Here is a 14,458-nt window from a genome sequence, read left to right on the forward strand (position 1 = left end):
AAAAGTACATACGCAAGTATTTGAGACTGAAGTGATGTCACAGTTGAAATTTGTTTTAAAACAATTAGGCTGGTGGACATGGGTAGGAGAAAAGGATGAGGCAAGACTAGCCAAATATTGATCACTGCTTAAAATAATTGATCCAGGTACATGAAGTTCAATATTCTGACTATTTTTGTGTATGTATGAAAATTTCCATCATGAAAAGTTTTAAAAATGGTCAAGAAAGAAAATATATATATATGTTTGGGTGGGGGAGTTAAGTGCTACAGATCGATGAAGGCCTTGCACATGTCACTGATCCACACTTCCAGCCCCAGCTTTTTTTTTTTTTAAATGTGTAGCCCAGGCTGCCCTCAAACTCCTGATCCTCTTGCCTCCACCTCTTGAGCAATTTCCTACCAGCATGTGCCACCACAACCAGCTTGTTTTTGTATTTTGAGGCTAGCCCAACAGACTGGCCTTTTTTTTTTTTTTTTAATGATAGCATAAGAGAGAGAGAGAATTGGCACGCCAATGTCTCCAGGAACTGTAATCGAATGCTTGCATCACCTTGTGCATCTGGTTTATGTGGGACCTAGAGAGTTGAACATGGGTCCTCAGCCTTCACAGGTCTTAATAGTGAAGCCATCTCTCCAGCCCTAATTAATACGTTTTTTAAAGTAATTTTTGTTATTTATTTGAGGGAGAAAAAGAGGCAGAGAGAATACACCAGGGCCTCCAGCCACTGCAAACAAACTCCAGACACATGCACCCCTTGTGCATTTGGCTTACATGGGTCCTGGAGAATCGAACCGGGATCCTTTGCCTTTGCAGGCAAACTTTTAACCACTAAGCCATCTCTCCAGCCCCCTAATTAATACTTTTTAAGTGAAACAGATAAGCATTTATCATATAATTTACTGTTTAGCATTTCAGAGTTGTTTCCTGGGTTGAGTTTTAGCTAATAAGGTATGTAGCTAAGCACCAACATGGCTGTAGCTTACCCTGACTTTGCCTGTTCTCTTTTAGCTTTCTTCACAGAAGTCAGTGCCATGGATATCTATCGTAAAGTCATTGCCACTTTGGGCTATTGTAGCTGCACATTTCTCTTACAACTGGACTTTTTATACTTTATTGACATTACTGCCTACTTACATGAAAGAAATCCTAAGATTCAATGTTCAAGAGGTAAGAAGAATTATCTGCTGCTTATGTATAAGTATTTCAGACTACACACAGATTTTATTTTCATCTTTATGAAATTTGGGTATTTAAATATTTAATTAAATTAATTAATTTTATTTGAGAGAGAGAAAGAGGCAGAGTGAGAATGGGCACACCAGGGCCTCCAGCTGCTGCAAACAAAATCCAGATGCTAGACAGGCATGGTGGCACACAACTTTAATCCCAGCACTCGGGAGGCAGAGGTAGGAGGATCGCCATGAGTTCAAGGCCACCCTGAGACTACATAGTGAATTCCAGGTCAGCCTGGACTACAGTGAGACCCTACCTTGAAAAAAAAAAATCCATACACATGTGCCACCCTTGTGCATCGGGTTTATGTGGGACCTGGGTCCTTTGGTTTTTGCAGGGAAGGGCCTTAATTACTAAGCTATCTCCAGCCCAAATTCAGTCATTTTGATGCTTCCACTTTCCCCTTTGCAACTCCAATTTCTATCACATCCCCTCCCCCTCTCAATCAGTCTCTCTTTTATTTTGATGTCATCATCTTTTTCTTCTAGTATGAAGACCTTGAGTAGGTAGTGTCAGGTACTGTGAGGTCATGGATATCCAGGCCATTTTGTATCTGGACAAGTGCATTATAAGGAGTCCTACCCTTCCTTTGGCTCTTACATTCTTTCCTCCACCTCTTTCACAATGGACCCTGAGCCATGGAAGGTGTGATAGAGATATTTCAGTGCTGACTGCTCCTCTGTCACTTCTTCCCAGCACCATGATGCCTTTTGAGTCATCCCAAGGTCACTGCCATCTGAAAACAGAAGGTTCTCTCACCAAAAGTGAAAGTAGCATTAACATATGGGTATAAACATTAAAAGAAGTGCTTACTGGGTAATTTGATTTGCATAGTATATACATCTAGCCAGATACCAGCAGACATTACACCCCTAGGGCTCATGACTAACCCTGTTTTAGGTGTCCAGTATCAGGGATGTATTCCCTCCCATGGAACGGGCCTCCAGTCCAATTAGAGGGTGGTTGCTTTCCACCATGACAGATGTGCCACTATTGCACCTGTTGGCTCATTTGGCCTGGCTGGCCAAATATAAGGTTTGCAGTGTCCACTGTTGAGTATCTTCACTGTTGATTTCCCTCTTTCCCATTGAGCTACATGGAGAATGGCTTCTTCCAGCTTCTATTACCTGGTCTACATGGAGGAGGTTATCAACTCAGTTCCAGCAGGATTTCTCAGTGACCTTGCAGCCCAAGTATGTGGAGTCTTCAGCAGTAGGGTCTTACCATCTATTCCTGGTGGGAAACCAAGAGCCTCAGCAATGGCCTGTAATGTTTTGGGGGCATCAGGGACATCCCTGGCCAACAAGTCACTGGAAGGTATCCCATCCCTGCCACTGAAAATTTTCTAGTAACAATCTATGGCTCCTGAGTGTTCCATTGTCCAAAAAAGTAGGTTCCATATGACTTATTTATATCCTCTTAGATTTTGATTAGACCCCCCCCCCACCTTTCCTTTACTCAATCTCTTCCCCTGACCTCACTTAGGCCTTTTCACCCCCATTAATCTGTTGTTCTGCTTACATATATACAGTACCATCTTATTAAGTCCCCTCTTCCTCCCTTTCTATTCCCTTTAACATCTCCTTTCTAGCTACTGGCCTCTGCTACTGAGTAAGTTAGACTTTAAACCTGGACCTGAGCATCTGTAGTCCCACTGGGCTATCTGTACAGCTCTGAACTCACTTATCTTTTGTCATGTATTCTTTATCTATAAAGGTTTGTTTAGTCCCTGGTAATTTGCCAGAATAATGGGTGAATTCAAGTAGTACCAGAACTTCTAAAAGGGATGGTAGTGGACCTGTGCAAGCAGCTATGTAGACACTGGTTTCTTGGGTGCTATACAGCATTCTTTAAGCATTGGAAAAAGTAGAGTTGAAAAGCTGTATAGAAGGATCTTAACTGAAATTGCTTCTTTTTTATTTCACTATGTAGCTGTGTATAGCTGGCCTCAAACTTACATCCATCCTCCTTTAAAGGAAAGAGAAAAAAGGAGGAAAGGAGAAGAGAAAAGCAAAGGAAGGGAGGGAAGGAAAAAAACTTTTTCTTAAAAGAGGTATAATTTGTAAGGAAAATTTGGTAGTGTCTGCCTTTAAAATGAAAGAAACTCTAAGCTGGAGAGATGGCTTAGTGGTTAAGGCACTTTCCTGTGAAGCCTTAAGGACCCAGGTTCAATTTTCCAGAACCCACCTAAGCCAGATGCATATGGTAGCGCATGCGTCTGGGGTTCATTTGCAGTGTCTGGAGGCCTGATGTGCCTGTTTTCTCTCCCTCTCGGATTAGATAAATAAATAAACATATTTAAACAGCCAAGGATGGTGGTTCATACCTTTAATTCCAGCACTCAGGAAGCCAAGGTAGGAGGATTACAGTGAGTTCAAGGCCACCCTGTGACTACGTAGTGAATTCCAGGTCAGCCTGGGCTAGAGTGAGACCCTACCTCGAAAAATCAAAAAAAAAAAAAAAGCTCCAAAAGTTTACTTCATAAAGAACAATGATGGAAGCAGGATGTCCCATCACTGTCCAAAAGCCAAAGTGCAGTCTCTTGAAAACTCCATATAGGCCTGGGGAGATTGCTTGCAAAGCCTGCATCCCAGGTTTGATTTCCTAATACCCATGTAAAACCAGATGCCCAAAGTGGAACATGTATCTAGAGTTTATTTGCAATGGCAAGAGGCCCTGGCATGCCCATTCGTTCTTTCTCTCTCTCTTTTGTTTTGTTTGTTTTTCAAGGCAGGGTCTTACTCTAGCTCAGGCTGACCTGGAATTCGCTGTGTCATCTCAGGGTGGCCTCAAACTCATGGAGATCCTCCTACTTCTGCCTCCCAAGTGCTGAGATTAAAGATGTACACCACCACACCTGGCTATCTTTCTCTCTCTTTTCCTTACAAATAAATATTTTTAAACCTCCAGATAATCTGTTTTTGTTTTTTTGGGTTTTTTGTTTGTTTATTTGTTTTTGAGAGAGAGAAAGAGGCAAACAGAGAATAGGCTTGACAGAGCCTCCAGCCACTGCAAACAGACTATAGATGTGCCACTTTGTGCTTCTAACTTTACATGGGTACTAGAGAATCAAACCCAGGTCATTAGGCTTTGCAGGCAAGCACCTTAACCACTGAGCCATCTCTCCAACTCCAGGTCATGTTTTGATCCTGAAGTTCCTTTTGCTCATTGAATCTTGCTTGCCAGGTTCCAAAGATTTTTGGGTTTCTGCTCTTCTATGGCCACACCCAGCTGTTTTAGAATCTGGAGATTTAAACTCTAGCAGGTTTATTTAGGTAGAAATGGTATCCAGAAAAAGGCTGGAATGATTGAGGCCAGAAGGGAATTTCTAGCCCTGCCCGGGGGGGCAGGGGGCAGGGGAGGAGGAGAGTGGAAAGTAGGACCTGAAAGTCCACACCAACAGATTTAAGAGACGCACATATGCACCTATGGGAAGGGGAGCATGGGAGTATAAGCCCTTTACCCTCACAGTCACATAAGGGTCAGGAAAGACTAAGAAATCTGATCATGAAGGACTCAGGGCTTAAAGAAAGGAAAGGAGCAAGCCGAGAAATAGGCCAATGAGAGGTCCTTCCTCTTCCCAGCACTTAGGAGGCAGGGACAAAAAAAAACACCTTTTCTTTAAAATATTTTTATTAGCCAGCCGTGGTGGTACATGCCTTTAATCCCAGCACTTGGGAGGCAGAGGTCAGAGGATGGCTCTGAGTTCAAGGCCAGCCTGAGACTACAGAGTGAATTACAGATCAGCCTGTGCTAGAGTGAGACCCTATCTCGAAAAACCAAAACAAAATAAATAAAAAGACCTCTGTGGGCACACCATGGTCTCTTGCCACTGCAGTCAGACTCCAGATCGATATGCCACTTTGTGCATCTGGCTGTACTTGGGTACTGGGAAAGTGAACCCGGACCAACAGGCTTTGTAAGCAAGCATCTTTAACCACTGAGCCATCAACCTAGGCCCCAAAAAGCACCTGTTCTGTAGAGAGAGTGCCCGTTGGATGATTGGAAAACTTACCAAATCCCAAGTAACATCTAAGATTACCCAGAGCAGAAAATACTGTTCCCCTTTGAGACAGGATAGTGCAATGAACTGAGTCCCATGGTCCTTAACAAAAGCCAATTTCCTGTGATTATGTAACTATTAACACAGTGTTATATATTTCGTTTCTTTTCAGGTAGAAAGGGCTGCCTGTAACGTGTGTTATCCCTTCTACCATAACTAACCCTGTATATCTTCTCGCTCCCTCCAGAATGGGTTTCTGTCTGCACTGCCTTATTTTGGCTGTTGGTTATGTATGATCCTGGCTGGTCAAGCAGCTGACAATTTAAGAGAAAAATGGAACTTTTCAACTATAAGTGTTCGCAGAATTTTTACCCTTACAGGTAAGTAAAATAGTAACATTATTTTGTTTTGTCTTACACTCTTCAGAGATAGTAAATGAACAAGGTTTGTTTTTTGTTTTTTTTTTCATTCACTCACAGATAACACAATATTACCACCAAAACACTTTGCCTCTGGCCACAAGGCATGAGATTTTTCTCTACACAATCAACTTTACTGTAGACACCAGCCAAGGGTGTTTTCACCATTTCTCATGTTATCTACCTGAAAATAATATATAGTGTAGGTCCCACAGATTAAGACTTGAGTCCCATAAGAATGCCCTTCCTCCCCACCTGAGATGCCAGTCACAAGAACTAGGTTTTTTTTGGGGGGGGGGGGTTGTTTGATTGGTTTTTGGTTTTTCAAGGTAGGGTCTCACTGTAGTCCATGCTGACCTGGAATTCACTATGTAGTCTCAGGGTGGCCTCGAACTCATAGTGATCCACCTACCTCTGCCTCCCTAGTGCTGGGATTAAAGGCATATGCTACCACGCCCGGCTAAGAACTAGGTTGTATGTGGTGTTTTCATAATGCAGTGGTCATCATGCCCGCCTAATAAGAACAAGGTTGCAACCTATACTTTTGACAGGCAGATGATCAATTATGTTTTCCATGCCCTCTCCTCAGGTTTGATTGATTTGCAAGAATGACTTACAGAACTGGAGGAGAGGTTTTATTTATGTCTAATTTCTTAAAAGGATATTATGGCCTGGAAAAATGGCTCAGTTGTTAAGGCACTTGCCTGCAAAGCCAAAGAACCCAAGTTCAATTCCCCAGTACCCATGTAACACCAGCTGCACAAAGTGGCATATGCATCTGGAGTTCATTTGCAGTGGCTGGAAGGCCAGGCACATCCATTCTCTCATATTGTCTCCTCTATCTCTCTCCTTGAAAATAAATAAATTATATTATTACAGCCTGGAGCTACAGCAGAGTGAGTTCCAGGTCAGCCTGGGGTAGAATGGGACCCTGCCTCAAAAATTTAAAAAAAAAAAAAAAGGTATTACAAAGGGAACAAATGAATAGTCAGGTAAAAGAAATGCTTGGGGCAAGGCATGTAGGAAGAGCTGTGATGTTCCCATGCCCTCCTTCCCTAGGCACACCATCCCTCAGAAACCCCCACATGAAGTATCCCTGCTGGAAGCTCTAACCCTTCTTCTTGTCTGTTGGCTGTTTTGAGATATGTCTCACTCTAGCCCAGGATATTGGCATTCACTGTGTCGCCCATCCAGCCTCAAACTTCCAGCAGTCCACAAGTGCTCAGATGATAAGGGTGGTCAATCAATTGGGTAGTGGTTTTGTGCCCCCGTGTCATCCAGGCTGGCCTCAAAATTTATGGTGCTCCGGCCGCAACCACTGAGAGCTAAGATCACAGGTGTGGGTCAGCATGCCCAACCCAAACCTTGTTCTTTTGAGTTTCTATGAAACATTCATGGTACAGACATGAATGAATAAATCACTAGCACTGGGATTCACTCAAGTTTTCAGCATCAGAGTCTAGGAGGTGGGGTTAAAGTTCCCAACCCTCTCAGAGTCCTTCTGGTGACCAGTATCATTCAGAAGCCATGTCTGGCCAAAGTGTATACATGTGTCATCGCAGCTACTGAGAGTATTAGGCAGGAGGATCATCTGAGCTCAGGAGTTTGAGGCCAGGCTGGGAAATACAGTGAAATTCCATCTCCAAAAAAAAATGTCAAGCATGGTGGCACGCACCTTTAATCCCACCACTTGGGAGGCTGAAGTAGGAGTATCACTATGAGTTCGAGGCCAGCCTGGTGCTACAGGATGAGTTCCAGGTCACCCTGGGCTATACAGTGAGACCCTACCATGAAATAAGAAATGCCTGAGGAGATGGCTCAGTAGGTAAAGCACTTGCTACACAAGCATGAGTACCCGTGCTTGATCCCCAGAACCCACATACAGCCAGACGCTATAGTGGGTGTTTGTGATTCCAGCACAACTAAAACAAGATAGGAGGCAGAAACAGGAGAGTGAATCCACTAGCCTCTATGAACCTGAGACCCTGCCTCAAAGAAGGTGGAAGGTGAAGACCAACACCCAACAGTTGTCCCCGGCCTGCATACACATGTTATGGCACATGTGCACCTATACATATATATATATACATCATACACATATACTAAAAACAGAAAGAGCTAGGCATTGTGGCATAGGCCTATACTCCCAACACTTAGGAAGATCAGAGGTTCAAGGTCATCCCCACTGTTGCACTCAGGTTCACATTGTTGGCAAAAAGTACTGACCAACAGCAGCTTGTGTCAGGGGAGGGGTTATTTTTGCTTACAGAGGAGAAGCTTCATGATGGCAGGGGAAACAATATGCACAGAGGGTGGACATCACCTCCTGGCCAACACCAAGTGGTCAACGATAGCAGTAGCATGTGCCAAACACTAGTAAGGGAACATTGGCCATAATAACCATAAGTCCACCCCCAACAATACATTGCCTTCAGGAGGCGTTAATTCCCAAATCTCCATCAACTGGGAACCTAGCACTCAGAACACCTGTTTATTGGGTACACCTGAATCAAACCACCACACCCACCTACAAAGTTCAAAGACAGGCTGGACACTCCCACCCCCCCCCAAAAAAAGGAAAAGAGGTATTTCTCCAGGAAGATGACAGTAGACGCTGAAGAAACTCAAAATTCATCAAAGAAGAAAATAAGAGACTTGTAATGGCAGCTCGAGGGCCATGAGTTCAAGTACCCCATGAAGAAGTGCTCGGTGACCATTGGGTGCAACTCCTCGCAGGGCTCAGTGGACGTGAGCATAGGCCACTCAAGAGCTTTATTTCACAGCGCCACCTGGAAATCTTCACAGCCCCGGATGGCGGCCGCCCCAATCCTGCACAGCCCTGTCCTGACGCAGGTGTCAACTTCTACCTGTTCTGCCTCGGCAAGAACGGCCTGTTCATGGCTGGCATGTTTCAGCAGTGCAGGACCCCACCACTGCAGCTGCCACATGTATGCACATTCAGGTTCCCGAGCACAGACATCAAGATAACACTCATGGCCCTGTCCAGTGAGAAGAGGGAGAAACAGGAAGCACCTGAGTCACCTGTGAAACCTGTGCAGCCACACATCTCGCATCTGACCATCAACATTCCAGACACCATGGCTCACCTCATTAGTCTCCTTCCTTCCTCCATCAGTGTTGCAAACTCCCGCCCATCCAGCCCCCGGGGTGCAGGGTCTTCAGGGTACAAAATTGGCCATGTAGTACCATCTGACCTCAGTTTAATGGCTGATCATTCACAGCCAGAAAATGAAAAGGAAGCTTCAGGTAGAGACAGCCCAAAGGATGTTTCAAAGCCACCATATTCCTATGCACAGTTGATAGTACAAGCAATTACAGTGGCTCCTGATAAACAGCTCACTCTGAATGGAATTTATACACATATCACTAAAAATGACCAATACTACAGGACTGCGGACAGGGCTGGCAGAATTCAATTCACCACAATCTCTCTCAACCGTTATTTCATCAAAGTGCCACGTTCCCGGGAAGAACCAGTCAAAGGCTCCTTCTGGAGGATAGACCCTGCCTCTGAGAGGAAGCTGGTAGAGCAGGCTTTTAGGAAGGGACAGCCTAGGGGTGTGCCTTGCTTTAGAACCCCCTTGGGACCGCTCTTCTCTAGGAGTGCTCCAGCCTCTCCTGACCCTGCAGGAGTCTGCTTACTCCAGTGGCATCCAGGCCCCTGAGAGCCTGCCAAAGGAAGGTTCCTTGGCACCCCCAGAACCTGAGCCTGGCACCTCACAGCCCAAATATGCTGTCATCCAGGAGGCACGATTTGCCCAGAGTGCACCAGGGTCACCTCTCTCTAGTCAACCCGTCTTAATCATCATCCAGCGACAGCTACCCCCAGCAATTAAACCTGTCACCTATATTGTTACAACTCCAGTGACCACATCCCCCCTCCCGGCCACAGATCATGCAAACAGTCCATGTCGTCCACCAGATACTAGCAGTGTCAGTCATTAGTGTGGCTAGACTAGCCCCAGAAAACACACAGTTGCTGGACAGGCTGTGGTTGCTCAAGTTCTGGCCCCTCCAAAATCCCCACAAGAAAATGGTGACCACAGTGAAGTCAATGTGAAAGTAGAGCCTGTTCCAGCAATTAGCCAAGCAGCCCTAGGTGCCACTAGCAGAATCATCCAAATGTCACAGGGCACCCCTGACCAGACGGTCACCACGGTACAGCAGGCACCTCTAGGTCAACAACAGGTTCCAATAAAACCTGTAACACAAAATAGGACTCACATGGTACCAATTCCCACAGCTGTGCATGGCCCAGTGAACAATGCAGCAGCAAGTCCTCTCCACATGTTGGCAACTAATGTGTCAGTGTCCGCATCCCTACCAACACAACGCCAGAACGGTGATCAGGCACAGCAGCCAGAGCTCAAAAGAATCAAAGCAGAAGACAGCGAGAGCATTATGATTGCCCTGAGTATGGACGTGCCACAACAGCTGTGAGGAAAAAGGGGCTCCAAAACTAGCTTGTGGGAGAGCTTTTCTTACTTTAGACATCAACCTTGTGGTGCCAAAAGGAGGCTGCCTCTCACTGAAGCAAGGGTGCATCCTCTTGGTGGGTAAAGGGCACTGTGGTTGGACTTCACCTTCAGCACTGAATATATGAACCCAGCTGGCCTTAAAACTCCTTAAAGTCAGAAGTCACACTGGAACAGACCCATAGTAGCATCCCTGGTTCCAGAGATGGTGTCTCCCACAGAGTGCCTGCTGTGCTGCTATCTGTGGGCTCAGCTCAGCTTTTCCAACAAACAGGAATTCCAGGTCCTAAAGGGCCAAGCCTCCTGAGAACATGCAGTCACTGCCTGCTGCAAGCAGATCTTACCAGCTGGCCTCTCCTCCAGGGGAAAGGCTGGAGCCACCCACTACCCTCACAGGACCATAGGCTATAGCTGAGAGACAAGACAGTATTTTGTTGTTCTCATGTGGAATTAGAATACTTTGAGGTGTACTTTCTTTACAAAGTAATGCGGTCTTTGACATTTCACATCACCCCATTTCTACTATGGAAATTTTGCAGTCACAGGATCTTTACTATGGACTTACTTGGGGGAAAGAACATCATTCTTTTTGTTTCTATAGTTTGTTTTCTTCCCTAGGAATGGTTTGCTCTGGTCTGTCCTGCAGCATTCAGGTGGCACTCATTTAGGATGCCTGCCCATTTCTGTGTTAGAACAATTGCCTGATGAATTAAACCCACCTCATGTCAGTGTGTAGGGTGGCCGGGCCCACAACTGAGGCCAGAAACAGAGGGGTTGAAGGGATGGCCAGGAGCCTCCAAGCTGCGTGTACCTGCTCTTGCTTGCCAGTTATTGTTGTCTGTCTTTTTATGTTGACTTTGTCCTTGGCATAATTTCCTGCTTCAGTAAAACGGGTCTCCTAAGTATTGTGTATGCTTAAAGCAACAGAACCCTACCTTCCTTCTAGGGAAAACATCCAGACTTTTGTCACATACTCTTTCAGACCAGGATCACAGATCTCTCTGAATTACTTGTGATGTCTTAGTGATTGGCACTGGCTTCCAGCATTGTCCAACCTGCTGTCTGCATGGCAAACTCATGGTGGGAGTTGTAGATGAGAAGTTGCCAGTTAAGTGGATGGTCTTGGAAACAAGACCCTGTGGCTAAGTATCAGAAGCTCCCAGGCTTCCCTGGCCTTTCAGAACAAAGTTCCATACTAAGGCTGACTTCTCTCTACAACAAATGAAATTGAGAGGGAAGGAAGCAAGGGTAAGGAGAGGTAGGAGGCTAGCAGCCCCAGCCTATACTCCCCAGGAGCACCACTTGCCTTTCTAGCTTTTCACCACTTGCCTTGCTGTTCTAGGGTTAGGGCTGAACAGCAAGCAGAAGCAGAAAGGGCTTTAGCCTTTTTAATTTTATTTAAGAGGGGAGGACAAAACCCCTGTATTTTCCTGGTAGAATGAAATGGCTCAGAATGGTATATTTAGGCAATTTTAAAACATTATTTACATAAAGACCAAATATGATAAGTCTGTTCTAAGTATTGCATGTCATCCTAGTTACTGCAGATGATGGGTGTTAAAATTATGAAGTTACTGCACACTAGCTGGACTAATAAACTCAGCCACTTAAAAAATAAAGATGAGCCAGCCGTGGTGGCGCACGCCTTTAATCCCAGCACTCGGGAGGCAGAGGTGGGAGGATCGCCATGAGTTCGAGGCCACCCTGAGACTACATAATGAGTTCCAGGTCAGCCTAAGACCCTATCTTGAAAAACCAAAAATAAAAAAATAAAGGTGAGACATCATGTGAGTGAAACCGTGTGTGTGCCCGCAGCAGAGTCTGCTTTCAGACTGCATCCCAGGAACCAGAACCCTCCGAGCAGCAGTCTGCCTTCTCACTTTATAGGCACCTTGGAATGCATATTTATTTTTGTGTATTTGCAGTTTGTAAAGTACTTTGGGTGTACTGTGTCCTGTATGTGGTCCAAACTGCAAACCTCAGCTAACATGGTGTGTTCTGGCAGGAGACCACCAGGTGAGGAGCTGAATTCGTGCAGTACCAACTGTGCACTCCGCACCTGGAGGTATCTGTGCATAATTTTTCCCTGCGTGTGTGAAATCCACCAATCCGAGCTCCAAACAGATTATGGGTCTGGAGGAGTTTCTCTTGGAGTAAGAGATAAGAATAATGTCCAACTCAAAATTTAAAGATGAAAGGAGGACCTATTTGAGGTTTCTGTTTTTGTTTTAAGGTGGCATTTTCAGTTTCAAGCGAGTGAACTGTGCCTGTGCACCTATGAGGCATGCACTTGCCTTTCTCATCCTTGTTACTGTATCACCATTGCTGCTGCTTTGGGACATAGGAAGATAAGACTGTCAAGGAGAGAGCAGAAGTCAAACCATGGATTAGCCAAGTCTTGTATCCAGGTTTTCTTTCCAGTCTTTAAGACACTGATTGAATTTTATCTTCAGCTGAGTTCCCAGGAGCCCTTCACACACCGTAGTGCTGGGCCTCCTACATTGTAGTCCTCAAGCAAGTTCCTGCTGCTCACTGACCATCCCAGGGCCATCTGACCCTTACACCACAGATGGTGTGCAGCAAGCTCCCAACTCCGTGATGGTTCTTCAGTGCCTTATGCTCAAGAAGTCTTTAATTTTTTCCAAACTTCTGAGCTCCCTCAGGAACTAGACATTTTTAGCAGCTTTACCCTGAACTACACAAGAAAAAGGGAAACTCAGACCTATGTTCTAAGCACACAGTGCATTCCAGTGTGTAATGTGACTAGGTAGATCTCCCTTGCACTGCAGGTTGTGCTTAGACAGTTGGTCTCAAATAAATACCCCATCACTACTTCCTTGTCCTCTGATGGGATCACACAGTAGCTACAGGATTCTCAGAAGAGGTGGGATGAGCATTAAGACTTGGGATTTTCTATGCTGTGTGACACAAGGAGAAAAGTGACAATTGTGAAGTCCAAGTGTCTGCTGTTACACAGAGAAAGCAGAATAGTAATCTGTGCAAAGATTTGAAATTTTTAAAAAGTACCAAGTTCCTGAAATGCAATAAAATACTTTTATTAATTTAAGAAAAGGGGGAGAGACTTGTACCCTCCAAAGTTCAGAGAACATTGTGAAAGAAGGGGCAGAAAGAATGTGAGAGCACAAAGTAGGAAGGAACACTGGGAGGCAGTGTCCTCCCTGATGCACCCATGACCCCACAGTGGTTACAGATGCCCCTCACTGAAGGCCCTTGTTGGAATGGGTGTGGGGGAAAGGAAAAAAAAGGGTAACCCAATGGGAATATGACTAATTTGTAGTATGTTCATATATGAAAGTTAACAAAAAAAAATTACATTTTTTTTGAGGTAGGGTCTCACTCTAGCCCAGGCTGACCTACAATTCACTCTAGTGTCAGGGTAGCCTTGAACTCTTGATTATCCTCCCTCCCAAATGCTGAGATTACTTATTTTTAAAAAGGGGATAGGGAGAGAAGGAAGGAGGGAAGGAGAAGGAAGCAGTCTGCCTAGTGACATTTATTCCAGTGTCACCAGTTATTTTATTAGCAAAAAAGCATATTAGGAACTCTGTGTCAAGAACCAGGAGACAGAGACCAAATATGTCTGTCTTTATTGATTTTTGTTTTGTTTTATTTATTTATTTGAGAGAGAAAGAGGCCATTAGAGCAAGAATGGCCATACCAGGGCATTTACCTTGTACATCTGGCTGTATATGGGTAGTGAGGAATCAAACCTGGGTCCTTTGGCTGTGTTGGCAAGCTCCTTAACCATTGCTAAGCCATCTTTCCAACCCTATCTATTTATTTATTTATTCTTTTGGGAGGTTTTTGCTTTTGTTTTTTGTTTGTTTTTGGTTTTTTGTTTTTCAAGGTAGGGTCTCACTCTAGCCCAGGCTGATGTGGAATTCACTATGTAGTCTCAGGCTGGCCTCGAACTCATGGCAATCCTCCTACCTCTGCCTCCCAAGTGCTGGGATTAAAGGTGTGCACCACCACGCCAGGTTCTCAAATATGCCTTTTCTATCACAACACTGCACAGCAAGATAAAAGGGTAAGGTTCACATTAAAACATCATGATATATTTAATACATTTCTATGTAAAATGATTCTTTTTAAGGAAAGAATATATTTGAACCACATAAACAAAAAGGTATTACATAAGAAAAAAATAATGTAACAATTCATGTAAGTAAGTACCTAACATAGCATGCGTTTACATCTAAAACAAACAAAAGGGTAACATTGGTACCATATATATATATATATATATATATATATATATTTGACAAGTGTGCATTAAAGGGATC

The 14,458-nt window shown here is 44.5% G+C and overlaps 1 protein-coding gene and 1 pseudogene across 6 annotated transcripts in view; both read left to right on the plus strand.

Moving 5' to 3' along the window:
* Slc17a5 (solute carrier family 17 member 5) overlaps window positions 1–14,458 on the plus strand; it is a 68,543-nt gene that overhangs the window by 30,235 nt on the left and 23,850 nt on the right. For all 6 annotated transcript variants that reach the window (XM_045160622.1, XM_045160619.1, XM_045160620.1 and 3 more), the window contains 2 exons: window positions 1,012–1,170; window positions 5,487–5,619. In XM_045160622.1, coding sequence (XP_045016557.1) covers window positions 1,012–1,170; window positions 5,487–5,619 — 292 coding nt within the window. The remainder of the gene's footprint in view (window positions 1–1,011; window positions 1,171–5,486; window positions 5,620–14,458) is intronic.
* LOC101605422 lies at window positions 5,675–10,261 on the plus strand (annotated as a pseudogene).

Source organism: Jaculus jaculus, chromosome 10, assembly GCF_020740685.1.
Source record: "Jaculus jaculus isolate mJacJac1 chromosome 10, mJacJac1.mat.Y.cur, whole genome shotgun sequence".
Classification (NCBI taxonomy): Eukaryota; Metazoa; Chordata; class Mammalia; order Rodentia; family Dipodidae; genus Jaculus; species Jaculus jaculus.